An 18305-nucleotide genomic window follows, 5' to 3' on the forward strand; every position below is an offset into this window, starting at 1 on the left:
TCTCAGGTGGGGAGGTAACCTGTCCTGGAAAATTACCAAAGGAACAGAGGCAGCACAGCAAGAGTACAGCATTTTGGAGCCAAATGGATGTGAATCTTGGGTCCTTTTCTATGGTAGGGTAGGATATTGGTTCTTTCCTTCCAAGGCTATTGGAAAGATCAGATATGTACATACACATTTAGGACAATGTCTGCCATAAAAACACTTAGCAACTGGTACCTGTTGACATTACAAAAGGATCTGCTGATCTCTTTCTGTGCTTGTCCAGAATGTGTTCTGCAGGTGATGGTGTACTTATTTCAGAGTTGTGCTTTCTCCTGAAAATCTACACCCTGCAGTCTCTGGAGGGAGGACTTTGTGTTCCCACTTGCTTTCAAGGCCTGAGGAAAGTGCCTGGTTACGGCCAAGGCTGTGAACCTTTTTCCCATGTTCCCAGGGGCAAGGGGATCCCACCAGCCTGCTTAAAGGTACAAAGCACTCAACCCATCTTTTAAAAAACAGGTTTTTCATTTATTACAAAAATAATGCAGTTTTGGAGGACAAATTGGGGAAAAAAATCTGAAATTGTCACAGTTGTATGATTCATAAACACAGTATTTTAGTGAATTTGTTTCTAGGCTTTTTCCTTAGGATACACATGTTTAGAGGTTTACATGTTATAGATAGGTATTTTTACAAAATTGGGATCACACCGTATCATATAAATTGCTTTGAAATATGCTTTTCCCACTTCATTATGTAGTAGAAATTTTCCTGTTAATATTTTTTGAAAACATGGCTTTCTTGGTTTTTAACACCCGCAGCCTACAAGACTGTGTTCACAACTAAAAAGTAGGTCCCAAATCCCTTCCTGGAGTGTTGCTGCAGGCTTTTGGGACTGTGACATCACAGCCAGCCACATCCGAGGGCTGATGTGCTGTCAAAGAGGAAACTCCAGCAGCCACGGGACCAACTCTGGGGCCACAACCTGAAGGAGTCAGTGCACTGGCAAAACCCAGCCCTGTTTGAGGTGCTGGGGCTGAGGCAATGCACATGCAGACCAGGAAGCTACCTCAGACACCCTTGGGTACACTTCCGAAGGACCAGAGCCTTCCCAAGTAACAGGTTTGGTAGTATGCTGTGAGGAGCTGATCAGGTAGCCAGGCCACTGCTCCCCAGGCTCTGGGGCACCTCCTGTCTGGCAGGGAAGAACCCTGTTTCCTTAGGTCTCCCCAAAGGGTCCAGGCCAACTATAGGGACTATGTGTCTCCCTGAGGGCCTTGGGCCCCCTGCCATAGGCCGAGGCTAGAGCCCAATAAACCTCCCAGGACCCCACTTAACTACAGGGAGGCAGGCTGAGCTTCCTATCCTGCTCTACCGTGTTCTGGGACTTTGTAGCCATGTCACCCAGGCCTTGGTTTACCTCTGTATAGCGTTCTGCTGTGGATACAGGGATAACACCTGCAGATGGTCCGTAGCACACTGGGAGGGGCACTGGCACCCAGTGGGTGCTACCAAGGAACAAGAGAAAGCAACAAGGTCATCATAGGAGTCAGTCCCCTCTTGGGAGGTGGCTGTGCTATACCCTTTTATACACATCCTTTCCTGGTGGCTGACCTGTGATGGCCATAGTTTGCCCTCAGAGTGGGGGCCTGTGCTTTGAGGGAAGGTCTCTTTTGGGAGCTCTGTAGGGTCAAGGGTAACCATGTGGTACATCCTAGCCACAAGGAAGACAGAAACCCCAAGTAGGAGCTCAGCCAACATCCCTCACAGGAGCTATCCTGGGGTCACCAGGGCCAGGAGGCACCAGGCTCGTCCAGATCTTAACATCAAAAAGCCCAGCCCCATGGATTCTGAATGGTCCTAGCAACCCAACCAGAGAGGTGCCTAGTGGCCACAGGGCTCGTCCCTGCTCAGGCCTTCAGCAGGTGAGGGATGCTTGAAAGCCACCTGGCTGAGCATGGAGAGAAAAGCTTGAGCTCCAAGCAGTGGCTGCATTAGGAGGACCAGACTGTGAGCTCGGCATGGGGTGGGACCGTTTGTTTAAGCCATCAGCAAACTTTCTGCAAAGGTTCATGTCATAAATATTTTAGGCTTTGAGTCTGTGTTGGTTAGTTTTGTGTGTCAACCTGGCTGGGCCACCACGGCCAGTTTTTGGTCAAACACCAGTCCAGATGCTGCTGTGAAGGTACTTTTCAGATGTGATTAACATTTAAAGCAACAGGCTGGAAGCAGAGCAGATTACTCTCCAAAATGTGGGTGGGCCTCATCCAATCAGTCGAGGGCCTTTAAGAGAGAAAAGACTGAGCTTGCCAGAGGGAGGAAGAATTCTGCCTCTAGACAGCCCTTCAGACTTGACCTGCAACATCAACTCTTCCCTGGGTCCCAGCCTGCTTGCCTGCCCGGCAGAGTTCTGACTTGCAAGCCCCACGGTCATGGAGCCAAGTCCTTAAAATACATCTCTATATATACACATGTCTACACACATCCTATCGGTTCTGTTTCTCTGGAGAGTTTTAACATGGGGACCATATAGTATCTGTCACCAACTACTCAGCTCTGTCACTGTGATAAGGAAGCAGCCATAGAGAATATGTAAACAGATGGATGTGGCTGTGTTCCAATAACTTTATTCACAAAAAAGGCAGCAGGTTGGTTAGACCCAGGTAGCTGGGTGACATCCTGTCTCCAGACAAATAAGCACAGTACGTGGCACAAAGAAGGCATTTTGAGTTAAAATATTGTGTGAAAAATTCTGTAGAATGGGAGCACCTGGCTGGCTCAGTCAGTAGAGCATGTGGCTCCTGACCTCTGGGTTGTGAGTTCAAGCCCTACGCTGGGCACAGAGCTTACTTAATATCTGTAGAGTGAATATGAAGAAATAAACACATGAATCGCTGAGAGTTGTAACTATGCTTGCTGCCTACAAGACTAGCCAGCATGAGTTTAGGAGCACAGGCAGCAGAAGACAGGAATTTCTCCACTCTCTTTGATTTCCACCGTTCTGACAATGATCTGACAAGGGAACCTGGCTTGAAGATCTATTACTTGGCATCTCAGGGAACTATCCAAGGGAGTAGAGAAAAGCTATGCCCCATCCCTTTGCCAGCCTAATTCAGCAGGACAGCTTAGCCACAGACATAATCTCTGACAACTGCTAGGAACTAGCTGGACTCGGCAGTACAGGAACTAGGATTTATTTTACTAGAAGAAACGTCCAGGAGCCACACTGGCAGGCCAAAGAGAAGCCATGGCAGCAAAGGCCGGAAAAGGCCACGCACAGCCTGTCCAGTGGGGAAGGCGGCCCCTGTGCCGGCTCCCAGGCCCACGGCCACGCCTGGGAAAGAGCCAGAGGGAGCCCAGGCCGTACCTGCAGAAGAGTTGCTCCGAGCTGAGTCCAAGAAGGGCCATGACACAAACCCCTGCTTGCCACAAAGGGGACAGACACCCTCAGGTGCTGGTTCCCAGGCTGACAGTTCCTGGATACACAGGGGCAGTGCCGAGACTTTGTGGACTCACACGTACTCCCCACAGTCGGCAATGATTACCTTCTGCTTTGGCTTCCCATCCTTGCTGCCCTGGGCCTTTGTGGGGACAGAAGAGGGGGAGAAACACGGGAGGGTGGAGAGTAAGGACTGGCTTAGGGATACCCTCCCCATCTGCCCACCCCTGCCTGAGCAGAAGCAGCCCTCCCTGGGAGCAGCCGTGGCCCCTCTCCAGCTCTCCCACAGGGCTATGCACCCAGGGCCCGGGGAAGCCACCCACCTCAATCTGCCGCAAGACATCCAGGCCTTCTGTGACCTCCCCGAACACCACGTGCTTGCCATCCAGCCAATCCGTCTTGTCACACGTCAGGAAGAACTGGGAGCCGTTGGTGTTTGGGCCGGAGTTGGCCATGGAGAGTAGGCCTGGGGGAGAGAGAACAAGCACGTGAGCTCCTTCTCCCCTGGCTCCTGGCCGTCGGAGGGATGTCTGTAGATGGCGCAGTGTAAATGCTGCCGGGAGGTGGCACGAGCTGGCTACTGGCAAGATGGATGCTCTTGGCATCGTGGGAAGGGTGGTTTCAGTAAAGGTGGGGCTAGAAGTCTGGCTGAAGGGGCATAGAGAGAACAAAAGGCAGGGAGTCTACACAACTTTTTCAAGAAGTTTTACTCAAGGGGATTGAGAGGCATGGAAGATAGCTAACAGGGACACAAGTCAAAGGAGTTTTTTAAAACACAGATACCATATGCTTTTACACAGACGGGCTGATCCAGCGGGGCAGAGGGTGTGGGTTACACAAGGCAGCAGAGGGACAACCACAGGAGCCCGGTTCCCAGGTAGGGGAGCAAGGATGGGGTCCGGACCACAGCTCGTGCCCTGCCCTGAGGGAAGGCAGAGCCGGCCCGTGTCAGGAGATGCAGGAGGTCATGCTTGGAGGGTTACATGAAGGTTTCGGGAGCGAAGGGAGGAACCGTCATCTCTGACTGGGACTGAGCATTAGTAACTAGGGGACTCTAGTAACGCTGCCAGGGGCCCCTGAAGAAGTGTGGTCGTAAGTTTCAAGATGACCATTCAGTACAGTTGTTTTTCTCCAGTTGCTGGGGGACCAACCACTAAGAGAGAGAGGAACATCTAACAGAGATGGGGCAGCCAGGCTCAGGGACTAAGAGAGCTCACATGGCGGGCCCCAGGGAGTAAGGACAGGGAGGATGGGCAGTGTGTGAATGGAAGCCGCTTCCCTGACACCAGCCAGGCCACATGCAGGTGCTGGATCATCAACCAGTTCGCCTGCAGACCTGAGCCCTCCACCCACAAAGCCACTGGCCTGGCCCCATGCGCCACCACGCCCCGATCGGGTCCCACCTGGTCCCGTGTGTTTGAGGATAAAGTTCTCATCATCAAATTTCTTCCCGTAGATGGACTTGCCCCCAGTGCCATTGTGGTTCGTGAAATCGCCGCCCTGGCACATGAACTGGGGGATGATGCGGTGAAAGCTACTTCCCTTAAAGCCAAAGCCCTTCTCATGGGTGCACAGGCATCGGAAATTCTCTGGTGGGGAGAAAGGAAAAGATGCTGAGGTTAAAAACTAGAGCAGTTCCTCAGGCTTTGGGCACACCTCGCCTTGCATTCCACGTGAGACGCAGAAGTGTGACCGAAGCCAAGAATGAAATGCCAGTGGCCGTAGAGCCCTATAGACAGTCCCAGCCGAGCTGCTTTGACCACATGAAGATGTGCTTTGTGATGGGCTGTGCAGTGGGCACGGCGGCCGGGGAGCTCTGTACCACCTTCTCCTGTCTCAGGATTGGAATGCGGGGTCAGGAGCTGGTGGGCGGCATTGGGAAAACCATGATGCTGAGCGTGGGAACCTGCTTAAGATTCTCTCTCTCCCTCTCTGTCTGCCCCTCTCCCCTGCTTGCACGTTCTCTCTCTCAAAAAAAAAAAAAAAAAAAAAAGAAAAAGAAAAGAAAAGAAAAGAAAAAGAAACAAAACAGATGAACACAGGGGAAGGGGAAAAAAAAGAGTGAGGCAAACCCTAAGCGATGAATCCCTAAGTTCTCCTGAAACTAATATTATATGTTAATTAACTAGAATTTAAATAAAAATTTGAAACATTCAAAAAAAGGGAAAAAAAAAAGGAAAGCTGGATCTTAAGTCAGAAGAGCCAAGAAGCAACTCGCTTTATGTTGCAGAAATGCCAAAAGCTCAAGTACAGGGTAAAGGTGGTTCTGAAAACAGGAAAGTTGCCTGAAAGCCTGTTAAGAAAGTAGCTAACCCCTTCCTCCCCAGTAGCTGGCTGGAGGTCTACTCTCTCTGGTAGGTTAAGGCAGAGGGTCTCTGGACTGGCTATACTACATGTAGCCGAGGGCAGAGGTACTGTAATGACAAATGGAGATCAAGTGAAAGTTTACATACTGCCCCCGTCTCTCCAGACCAAGATGGCAAACAGCTGGATGTAAGAGCCTCTAGCAGGAGACTAGACTCTTCTCAGAGGACTCTGTGCTGTCAAAGAGAACAGAAGTCAGGGAACGAACATCCGGGGTCTGACAGAGAAAGACCCCAACCGACTCATCCCACAGGTGGAAAGCCTCAGCCGGCAAGCCTTACTGATGCCTAGGAAGTTTCCGGGCAGATTGTTAGGGCCCCATTCTTAAAGATGAGGAAGGCATCTAACGTGAAAAGCAAAGACCAAAACAAACAGACCAAAAAGAAAGCAAAACATAACAACTCATGAAAAAGGGACTTGAAACATAAGCCACAGGAAGACAAAACTTTAGTGATGTCCCCAGAAAGATGAATTATCACCTCTGTGAAATAAGCACAGAACGCCATTAAAAAAAACAAAACAAAAACAAAAACAAGACACTTAGGAAGGTTCCTGAAAGAGAGAAGAGAGAAATCAGAGGGGACAAAAGTGAAGAAGTAATTGAAAGAAATTTCCCCAACCAGAGGATAAAACACTGTCCTGTGGGTGTGGTACACAGGAGAAACATCTCTCTAAAGACATCCATACCAGTCCCTGGAACCTGAGAACGTGATATAGCAACAGAGCCTTTGCAGATGTGATTAGGGTTATGGATGGACCTCGGCCCCAATTATCCAGAGGGGCCTAACAGAATCATGAACCTGTAACAGGGGAACTTTTCCTGGCTAAGAGATTCAAAATGTGAGAGGGACTGGATCACCACTGTTGGCTCTGAAGATAGAGGAAGGAAGTGGTGAGCTTTCAGAAACTGGGAATAGCTTTCAGTTGACAGCAGCAAGGATGGGATACCTCAGTCCTACACATGCAGGAAACTGAATTCTGCTGACAACCTGAATGCCCCTGGAAACATACTCCTGTAGGGCTTCCAGTAAGGGAGTGACCTGGCCTCCAGATGGGAGATAATAAATTTGTGTTGCTGAAAGCCACTAAGTTTGTGGTAATCAGTGACAAAAGCAATAGAAAACTAATATAGTAGGTCCCCCACTGAATATCCAGCATGATGGATGTAAGATCTATCCAAAGGCACATGGTTTCAGAACACAGCACAGACACCCTAAGGGCCTCTAGGCCAGGGCTATCTAACAGCTCTTAAGCACTTGGCTAGTGTAGGGGCACTCGGGGGTGGCTCAGTCAGTTAAGCATCTGACTTTGGCTCAGGTCTCTCTCTCACAAAAAGATCTCTCGTTTTGTGAGTTCGAGCCCCGTGTTGGGCTCTGTGCTGACAGCTCAGAACCTGGAGCCTGCTTTGGATTCTGTGTCTCCGCTCTCTCTGCTCCTCCCTCGCTCATACTCTGTCTCTCTTTCTCAAAGACAAATAAACATTAAAAAAAAAATTTAAAAAAAAAAAGCACTTGGAGGGCACCTGGGTGGCTCAGTTGGTTAAGCGTCTGACTTCAGCTCAGATCTCACGGTTTGTGGGTTCAAGCCCCGCGTCAGGCTCTGTGCTGACAGCCTGGAGCCTGCTTCTGATTCTGTGTCTCCCTCTCTCTCTGCCCACCTCCTCAGCTCACACTGTCTCCCTCTCTCACAGAAATAAACAAATATTAAAAAAATATTAACAAATATTAAAACAAATATTAAAAAAAAGAAAGAAAAAAGAAAAAGAAAAGCACTTGGCTAGTGTAACTGAGGAAATTAATTTTAATTTTATTTAATTTAAACAGTGACATGTGCCTAGTGGCTACTGTATTGGAAAGCTCAGCACTAGAGAGAAAGAAAGGGCTTTATATAAAGGACCAAGAATCAGAATGACCTTAGACTCCTCTAGAATTCTGTACCCTATCAGTCAAGTGAGAAGGTACTTATGTTTAGATTTCAGTCTCAAAAAACTTACCTCCCAAGCTCTTTCCTGCAGATGCTACAGAAGCATGTCTTCTACTAAAATGAGGGAATACACCAAAAAAGAAGACAGCAGAGAACACAGGAGAGCCCGTGACACTAGCTGTGCAGCAGGCTGGGAAAGCAATGGTCCAGGCTAAAGAGAGTTAGAAGGCTCTAAGGAGGACTTCTACAGGAGAGGGAAACCGACAGAATATCTGGTGTGTGTGAACATGAGGAGAGATTTACGCAGGCAGCAGAATTTGGGAGAGCATCAGGAATAAATGCATAGACAGAGCTTGCGTGAAAACAAGACAATTACAGATCCCAGGAAAACAAAATGCTCTGTGTGAATGGCAATTACTATAGTATGATGTTAAATAGTTAAAATAACCTCCAACTTAACCAAGCTTATGGCAACTATATATGTCAGGAAGATAACGGGGCAGGGAAAGGGATTTAAAAAGCTGATTCCTTATCTCCTGAAGTAGAAGAGCCAACAGATGTCTAAAATGAAAAAACCAGGGAGCAGCAATATAAATCTCTCATCTACTGGGGCACCTGGGTGTCTCAGCCAGTTTAGCGTCCGACTTGGTTCAGGTCATGATCTCCAGTCCATGAGTTCAAGCCCCGCGTCGGGCTCTGTGCTGACATCTCAGAGCCTGGAGCCTGCTTCAGATTCTGTGTTTCCCTCTCCTCTCTCTGCCCCTCCCCTGCTCACGCTCTGTCTTTCTCTGTCTCAAAAATAAATAAAAACATTAAAAAAAAAAATCTCTCATCTACCAATACAAAAACCAAAAGAACCAGCTAAGAGTTGAAACTGGCTGCCTCTGGGGAGCAGCAGATGGTGTTGGGGGGGTGGAGGGAGGTGCCCAGGGCAGGGGCACAGTACCAGGGGAGTGCGGTTTTTCATGACAAACTTTGTGAAACTGACGCCTACATAATGAAACTAGATGTAAAAAAAGAATAAACAGAAGTCAATATTTACACGAGAAACTCAAGAAAATGTTCGTTAACAGTAGTTAGTTCTGGAGAGTAAAACTGGATGTGGAGAGAGGGAAAAACATTTAAGTTTTCAACTTACTGCCGTCAGTATTGTTGCAGTACGTGTGTATGGTACTTGTTTTTTGTTTTGTTTTGAGCATGGGTACATGTTTACTTGTGTTAAAAACAAAACAAAACAAAACAATTATTGTTAAAAAAATAGTAAACCAGCACCTATAAAGCTTCAAAAGTGCCTGCTTCGACTCTTTTGTTCCTAGATCCCAGGATCTGAGATGCCTCAAGTCAACTCAGGTCAGAGACAGTGTCAAGGGCACAAGAATTGTGGCAGTGAGGACCTTGGGAAGGCCACTGCTCAGCCACCGGCATCCTGCCCGAAGTCCCACTCACCTGCCGTCATGGGGACAACGTCGGAACGCAGGAGCATCTGGATGCGACCGGCTGGCTTGTTCCCAATCTTGATGTCCATGTACACCTGAGGATTTGATCGGGACTTTTTCGCAGCAGGCTCTCCCTGGGTGCAGGAGAAATCATTAAGTTGGGGAGAACTCTGACCCCCAAGTAGGAGAGCAAGTATTCCGAATATGCACCAAGAACCCAACAGCCGCGAGCGGGCTGCAGCAAGATGCTGGCAGGGAAGGCCCTGGGCCGTGAAAGGGAAGGCCACGGCCGCAGCCCCCGGCCAGACACCCAGTGACAGGGCACCTCAGCACCAGCTAACCTGAGCCCCACCCCGCAGGCTCATTACCTCATCACACTTACCCTCAGACACGCGAGCTCACTTCACCCTGCCCTGCGGTCACGGAACACTTTTCTGGCCCACAGAAGGTAGCTCTCGACACGTTCAAACCCACCTCACTCCAATTAAATAAGACGCCACCTCCTCCCTTCTATGCTCAGTCCTGCGTACCCACAGGCTGGTTACAACGGAAGCCGGGAGGGCAGCCCTCTGGTGTGCTCAGAAGACAATGGGGGAGGCAGGGGCCTTGATTACACCCCAAGGAGACAAGGCTAAGAAGAGGATAAGGAGACATTTGCTGGGGTCACATGTGTTCCAAAGAGAAAAGTCAAGCAGTGCGCTGAGGTCGCCCGCTGGCACTGAGGATACTATTACTATTATTTGCCACTAGCAACCACAGCGGCAAACATTCACACAGCACTTGCCGAGTACAGGGTACTATTCTCTGAGGGATACATATACTAGCTCATCAGGTCTTTACCACCACCCTAAAGATCAATCAGTACTGCTATTTATCCCCATTTTAGAGGTGGGGAAACTGAGGTACAATGAAGTTCAGTAACTTGCCCAAGGTCAGAGAAGTGGTTAAATGGTGAAGCCGGAATTCAGGCCTAAATCATCCCACCCCACCCCACTCCGGATCCCGCGCTCTTAACCACATTCACCCACCTCACTTTTTAATTAATAAGATACTTAATACAAGGCCCCTACACTCACAGAATTACTGCCTAGAAAGGGACAGGCAAGAAACACCGGCGTAGCCTGCACAAAAGCAAAGACGTACAGCGAAACAGAGACTGGTTTTCCTGAGCTTGAAGTGGGGACCGGAGCAGGAGAGTGGAAGGGAGACAGATGGTGAGGTGAGAGGACAGGAACTGGGGAGCACACCCCAACTTTCTTCCTCGGGACAGGCAATGGGAGCCACTGAAGAAGTCTTAGCAGGAATCAGGGGCTCAGTCTGTGCTTTATTTATTGATTTTTTATAATTCTTTTTTAATGTTTATTTATTTCTTGAGAGGCAGAGCATGAGCTGGGGAGTGGCAGAGAGGGAGTCACAGATTCCGACTCAGTCTGTGCTTTAAACAGGTCATTCCGTCTGTCTCAATGAAGGACTAGAGAGAGGTCAGCAGCCAGAAGACTAGTTAGGGAGCTTCTGCAATTATCCGCACAAGGAGAGGCTAACTGGGGCAATGGGACAAACCAAGGATGGGGACTCAGGAAAGTCTGAGAACACTTGGCAGCATTTGATGATGTGCTGGCCGTTCTAAAGAGGGGGATCTAAGGTTACTCCTTGGACTGTGAAGGCCATGTGTGTGCTCTGCTTTGCAACCAAATTTCTGGCTTGGGACAGTGTGTGTGTGGCTGGATGGTGGCAAATTGACAAGATGGAGAGCAAGATTAGAGAGAGGAGGGCACTCATGCTGGGCAACTCTAAGCTGCCTGTGAGACTTGCAGCCGAAAGATCTGAAAGCTGGACACTAGAAACAGAGGCCAAGAAAGGTAACAGCATGGGAGAGGCTGCAAAAAAAAATCAGTGACTGCTGAGGTGCCCGGGGGGCTCAGTCAGTTAAGCGTCTGACTTTAGCTCAGGTCATGATCTCGTGATCTATGAGTTCGAGCCCTGCGTTGGGCTCTGTGTTGACAGCTGAGAGCCTGGAGCCTGCTTCGGATTCTGTGTCTCCCCCTCTCTCTGCTCCTCCCCCGCTTGTGCTCTGTCTCTCTCTCTCTTTCAAAAAATAAACATTAAAACAAAAAATTTCAACCAAGGAGAGGAGGGGAGATGGAGAGAGGGAGACAGACACCATGAGCCAAGAATGAAATCCAGAGAACAACAGTCACAAGGAAGAAAGGGGAAGCCCGGGGAGCCAGCCAGGGAGGGATGCTTAGAGTCAGGAGGGAGTGTTGGCAGGCTCCTCCTGGGAAGGGAGAGCCTCGAACCTGTGTACAGACTGAGGGAAGGAGGCTGGCCTGCCTCCTCTGAATCAGGGCAGCGACAGGGAGACAGTGAGCCTCTGTAAAGCACTTCAGTGAAGGAGGGACTGGGCAGGAGGGGTGAAGAGGACCACTCGTTCACCTTCCTCACCTCAGGCTTCCCCCTCGTCAGTAGGCAATCCCAACACGGGACTAGGCAGACCAGAGCAGCTCATTATGACACAGGGCACAAGGCTAAAAGAACTAGAGCCTCTCACTCACTCACTCAATACCACCTTCGTCACAACACTAAGAGTCTGCTTTTCATTCTCTCTGCTTTTGTGTATATATTTGCAAATTTCCATAAAAACTTAAAAAAAAAAAAAGTCTCCTATAGAAGCGCATGCCTTCACTCTCACCTCCTGGGTCTCCACTTTGGGAGGCTCTGACCCTTCTTCCTCTTTATTCTCTTCGAGAGTCTTCCCAGAGAACTTCTTCAACCAGTCATCATCTGACCACACTGAAAGGAGAAGAATCGAACAAATGCTAAGAAATTCAAGCTAACGGCCAGCTGCTCACTAGCTGTTTTGGTCGGCAAAGTGGAACATACTCCATGGCCCTCTGAGCCAGACACTTCTGCTGAGGAACTCCCAAGGGTAAGGAAAGTTCCCAACGGGAATGTCCGCCCTGAAGTCCAGCTCGTACGAGGCTAAGTAAAAAAAAAACGACATCAAGAATTAAGTAAAAAAAACTACATCAAGGGTGAAGGCACAGCCTTGCCAGTTCCAGCCTTGATGAGCAAAGTGCTGAGAAACAAGGGAAGAGAAGAGATCGGGCAGGGTTTCTCTTATAATACAGACAATCACTCTGAGAAGCTCAAACTCTTTTCATTCCCCACAAAGGTGGCGCATGCCCTTTGGCAATGTGAACCATCCTCTACTATCCATCTGGAGTGGTATTCAGTGCCTACTTCCAAGTAAACAGGAATAAAAATGTGACTAAGGCCACAATGGAGGATGTGATGTGGAATCTGTGGTTGTCCCCGCTCACCTGGTCTGGAAGAGCCTTCCTTAATCCTCATTGGTTTTGCCAAATTGACACGAATTGTCCGTCCAAAGAGCTCAGATTCATTCTGAAAAGATCGAAAATCCAGCTGCTTAAACTCTTGTCAGGTTAAAAGAGAGTCAGACAGCTTTGCATTTGCTTCTAATACATCTGAGACATGCTCATGCTTTATTCTCCCTGAATCCCTGACCGCTAACAACAAGCTGTGTGCCTACCACACAGCAGCCCAGGGGCTGCAATTCCCACCCCCCCCCCCCCCCCCCCCGGCCCCGGGGGTGCTCCTGAAAGTAACTCCAGAATGCTCTGGAATTACACAGGTAATTGCAGTTTCCAAGTACTTGGGTTCACCTTCAAAAGTCAAGATCTGCTTTGAAATGGTGACAAATGATCTCTGAGGGCTAAGGAATATGTTCTGTGAATGGGTACCAGAACAGGAGTAAAGGAGAACTTTATCATCCAAAGATAACTAGTACTGGGAAAGGTCACTTATCATAAATCCATTTAGAGCAGTGAAGACAAATTCAGAGTAAAAAGAGAAGGGGGGTAAAAAAAAAAAAGGACCAGGACTTTGTTGTAGTGAAACTAAAAGTAAGGGAAATAAATTTCTTATAAATTTTAGGTTTAACTATGTACTAATTTGTAGAGCAAAGACGTAACGGGTGCTGATGAGTTTGCAGTGGTTTTCCAACAAAATTCTGTCAACAGTATATGACATTATTGCACGTCATATCTGATATGAAAATCACAAAGACGCCACAAATACTCTAGAGATTCATCATTATTCCCAAAGTCTTCTCCAGGGTATTCAAATCTTCCACAGCAGTAACACACCCTGCCATTACCCTTACTGAACTTCTCTTCTTACTTGTCACTGGTCCGATGTTTCATGAAATTCTGCCTCTTTTGCAAAACGTGTGATTTCACCGTGCAACCAACTTACATAGTGTTTGCGATTATCCCAGACATGGGGCAGTCAGTGAGAGACTGGCCAATAGGGATGATTAGAATTTATATCACTGGTAAATGGGGAAGGCCGTTTGAGTAAGGACCAATCTTACAAGTGATCAGTTCACAGTGACTATTTGCACACGATGACAATTTTTACTTCCCCGTGCAACCCTATAACTTTGGAGGTTAGGCAAACCAATCTAGGCATAAGGACTCTCTGTACCACCAAAAAGCAACTTCAGTTAGGAATGAAGATTCTCAGCCATACCATGTTGTCAATAGCTGCCGCGGCATCCTGCCGAGAAAAGACAAGGTACAAGTTTAGCTTCCTATGGTGTCTAAATGCATACATGGCAGCAGAAAAACAAAATTAAAACAAAATAGGAAAAAGTCACATCTTATACCTCCTGCCTTGGTTGTATGTGTGTCTAACAAAGAGCACTTCAGCAATTTGCCATCTAGAGGAAGACCTAAGAAATGATCACCAGTGTGGCCAGGCAGGAATGCTCAGTGAGCAGGGCTGCAGGAGCTGTGCAGAGCAAGAAGGGCAGGTCTGTGTTGTTAACTCTCTAAATGTTATTAACAGATGGGAAGCTTTCCATTAAGCAGCACTTCATGTCTCTATGGAAGCCTCAGCAAGAGGCCTAGACACCTAACCAAATGGAGACTGGTTCCCTTTGTAATCAGTAACAACTAACACAAAACAAAGACTAATAAACAGAAGTAACACAGAATTTTCTCACCTCTGCCAACTCAAATTCAACAAAAGCAAATCCTCGGTGCTTTTCTGAAAGGAAAAAAAAAAGGGAAAACAAAAACAAGTAATTACCACTGGGGGCAATGGGAAGAAATATGGTCACAAGGACAGGGAAGTCAATCACATGCCATATCCCGACATTGGAAATTCTACCCAATCACTATTTTGTAAGAAAGAATCTCCTTCTTTGATTCTTCCTGGTTTGAACAATATTTCCAATAATATTGAACTCTGTCTTTTAGAAAACATGGCTAAAGAATGAACTGTACTTTTATTTTTTTATTATTATTATTATTTTTTAAATTTTTTAAATGTTTTTATTTATTTTTGAGACAGAGAGAGACCGAGCATGAGCAGGAGCGGGGCAGAGAGAGGGGGAGACACAGAATCTGAAGCGGGCTCCAGGCTCTGAGCTGTCAGCACAGAGCCCGATGCAGGGCTCAAACTCACGGAGCGCGAGATCATGACCTGAGCTGAAGTCGGACGCTCAACCGACTGAGCCACCCAGGCGCCCCTGAACTGTACTTTTAATCTTTAAGGCATTCAATTCTTACCAAAGCCAAATTAAAGCCTTAACCTCTGCATACAAGACAAGTAGAAAAATTAAGTTATTTAACTTATCAATTATTGGTTCCAAATACACATTTTGAGCATCAACTGTGCATAAAGCATGAATCTTAAAACCTGGATTAGCATGCTCACTCTTTACCCTCAGAAAAATGTTGACCTAACTTAAAAGGCCAAGCACAACAGTGCTAACTTAATTAAACCAACTAACTTTAGAGAACCACTATAACCTTACAGGTATACCTGGTTTTATTACACTTTGCTTTGTTGTGTCTCATAGATATAATCTTTTACAAACTGAGAAGGAAACCCTGCACCAAGCAATTCTGTCAGCACCAGTTTCCCAACCACATTTGCTCATTTTGTGTCTGTGTCGCATTTTGGTAATTCTCACAGTATTTGAAGCTTTTTCGTCATTATTATATTTGTGATTAGGGATTACAACTCTCTGAAAGTTCATGTTATGGCTAGCATTTTTCAGCAATAAAGTATGTTTTCATTAAGGTGGTACATTGCTTTTTTAGACATGTTATTGCACACTTAATAACTATAGTATAGGTTAATGTAACTTTTATATGGAAAAGCAAAAAATTAACTTGATGCATCTTACTGCGATACTGGTTTGATTGTAGTGGTCTGGAACCAAACCTGCAATATCTCCAAAGTATGCCCATATTGATTTTTACAGATAAAGATCCCAGACCCAGAGAGTTTAAAGACCTTGCTAATAATCGTGCAGGGTCGATGACTGATCTAGGCCTAAAACTCCAATCTTAAAAAAGACAAGAAAGGGAAAGTAGAAAAACTGCACTGTACCTGTGATAGCAATTGAAGGAAAACTCCCCCAGGTAAGTAGGGGCCAAAGTCCCTCAGTTGGGGCTGAGCTTCCCTGGTGCCCTGATTAACAGTGCAGCTGCCAAGAAAGGAGCAGGGGTGGTAGGGTACCCAGCAGGTAGTTTGAAAGAAGTCTGATCGCCCCGTAGCTCAAAATCTATCTTCCTACTGGGCTATTGAAAATTTTGTTATCTCACACTCAACAGATGGGACTCTGCAAGTTATGTTACAGCTTACAACCACAAGACTCAGAACATTCCTTCTCCATCAAGATCACTATTATGCTGCCCTAATGAGGCACCCTCTTGAACTTTTCTACATGTCAACCATATTTAGAATTTTTTCCTCTTAGTATTCTGAACATGAAAGGCATGAAAAGGACTCACCTGTTTCATAATCCAGAGGAATCTGAATATCTGTGATGTCTCCAAATGGGATAAAAGCAGCATGAAGAACTTTGTCGTCCACCTCCTCTGCCAGCCCACCTGCAAAGAAGCCAAGTGCCTTCTGAACCACCGTCTTCCATTCTCTTGAGAAGTCCCTGCAGCCCAGTTAGCATGCGACAGCCAAGGAGAGGGGCTGTTCCATCCAGTCCTTTGGGTACATAAGCACCCTTCTCATTTGCTCCCTCATCCATACTTAAGGAAACACACCTCTTTACCCTTCTCACAGACGCCCATCTTAGCGCCAGGATTACTTCAATAGCTTCTTAACTGCCCTCCCTCTCTTCCACACAGCCAACTGGAGCGATCCTGGGATCATGCAGATTTTAACCCATTACTTCACTGCTTAAACTGCTTCAAAGATTTCCCACTGTCCTCAGGATAAAATACAAACTCCTTAGCAGCGTACACAAAAGACTCTTGATAACCGAGCCCGGCCAACTTTCCCTTTGCTTCCTCAATTCCCTGGGTTTCTCCCAAGATGACCCCTTCGTCCCACGTATAAGTCTCTTTCACATCTTCGGGGTTTTGCTCTTGCTGCTCCCTTTCGGTAAACACAACTGCCCCTACTTGGGCTACAAAGCGCTCATCAAACTTTGCTACTGAGGTTATTCTCACTGCTACCGGTTAGTCAGGGAACCCCTTCCTTTAGGGCAGGGGCCGGGACTGAGCCAGAGCTGCAGTGAGTGTCTATAAAATGAATGAGCGCGAGGATCTGGAGCCCCATAATATTCCTCTACCAATCCTCCGGGTCCAGTGGGTGAAGGGGTTCCTGTTAGAGCTCAGCGTCCCGGAAGGGAGCGGGAAAGACTGTTACGTCTCGGGCTAACTCCCTGAAGCAAAGCAGTACCGCCATCGATCCCGCCTAGACAGCTGCTCGCTGCCCTCCGCGTTCGTAGACGCGTCCTGCCCTACGCCAGGACCCACTCCCTGCGGGTTCGCCCCGATTCCACCTAACTCCGGGCCTGCTCACCCACGTACAGCACGCGCTTGGTGGTGGCCATCTTGCTACCGCGCTCACCCACCGGAAGCCGGAGTTCAGCCCGCCCCCTTCCGCAAGACCCCGCCCCTCCGGGCCCGCCCCCGCCTCTAGGCGCTCACAGACCTCGCCCCTGGCTGTCAGTCAGGCGTCCGGGGCGGTGGGAGGTGCCCTGCCGTGAGTGAGCTGCAGCGCCCGGGCGCGGTAGGCGGTACTGGGGCAAACCGAGCTCGGAGGAATCCTCCGGCTCCGCGAATAAAAAACCGCCAGTAAACTATGGGCCACCCTCGCCTGCGTGCCCTTGGACAACCTGCTACAGACACGAGACAAACCCATTTTTAAAAAATCTTTGTTTAATATTTATTTATTTATTTATTTATTGTGTGTGTGTGTGTGTGTGAGAGAGAGAGAGAGAGAGAGAGAGAGAGAGAGAGAGAGAGAATCCCAAGCAGGCTCCCTGCCACGAGCACAGAGTCCACAGGTGGGGGGGGGGGGCAGGGGGCTCTCAGGACTGGAACTCACTAACGGTGAGATCATTACCTGAGCCCAAGTCCACTGCTTAACCGATTGAGCCACCCAGGTGCCCCAGAGTTGGTGGCTTTTTACCTCCACTCCACCCTCCAGCTTTTTCCTAGGGTGATCTTTCTTCAAAATACATCTAAACTCTCCAGAGCTCCTTCTTAAACCCTGCTGCTGATGGTTAACAAGGCTCCTAGAGCCCTTGACAAGGGGCCTTGGATGTAAGTCAACACCAACCTCCATACCAATTCTGGCCCTTACTACATGCCCTTTTCCCTCGCCTCTGCCTCTGCTCTTCTGGTTCTCTCTTTCCTCCTTCTGGAGGCATCCACCAGTCCCTGTTAAGCTTCACACCCACCCCCGCCCCTTTAGACAGAAGCCATAGCTGCCAAATCCAGAAGCCAACTGGACCACACCCTGTAACTGTGGTCAGGAGTGTCTGTCTCTCCCACTTTGACACCAAGGCCTGTGCCCATTGGCCTCGCCAGTCTCAGGCCAAACCAGGGAGGTGATCGTAGAAATGAGGCTGTGAGATCTGATTATGGGATCTCCTCGGGTACCTGTCACTATTCCAGACCAACAAGGTCACTCTCAAGAAGAATCTGACCAGGCATCCTTTAAGTGGGTGTGGTATAATTAGAAAAAAAAAACAAACAAACTATATAGGGGCGCCTGGGTGGCTCAGTCGGTTGAGCATCCGACTTCGGCTCAGGTCATGATCTCAAAGTTTGTGAGTTCGAGCCCCATGTCGGGCTCTGTGCTGACAGCTCAGAGCCTGG

At 48.0% G+C, this 18305-nt stretch overlaps 1 protein-coding gene across 1 annotated transcript; it reads right to left on the reverse strand.

Moving 5' to 3' along the window:
* Window positions 1-486: 486 nt before the first annotated feature.
* Window positions 487-17059, reverse strand: PPIE (peptidylprolyl isomerase E). The gene is made up of 10 exons (XM_049617416.1): window positions 17002-17059; window positions 15972-16070; window positions 14171-14214; window positions 13696-13722; window positions 12465-12546; window positions 11834-11934; window positions 9155-9278; window positions 4825-5010; window positions 3745-3887; window positions 487-3563 (listed from the first exon to the last, which is right to left on the reverse strand). Exons 1-10 carry the CDS (start codon window positions 17030-17032, stop codon window positions 3495-3497), a joined length of 906 nt encoding a protein of 301 aa, XP_049473373.1. The 5' UTR covers window positions 17033-17059; the 3' UTR covers window positions 487-3494.
* Between the last annotated feature and the right edge of the window lie 1246 nt (window positions 17060-18305).

The sequence above is a fragment of the Panthera uncia genome (genome assembly GCF_023721935.1).
Source record: "Panthera uncia isolate 11264 chromosome C1 unlocalized genomic scaffold, Puncia_PCG_1.0 HiC_scaffold_4, whole genome shotgun sequence".
NCBI classification, from domain to species: Eukaryota; Metazoa; Chordata; class Mammalia; order Carnivora; family Felidae; genus Panthera; species Panthera uncia.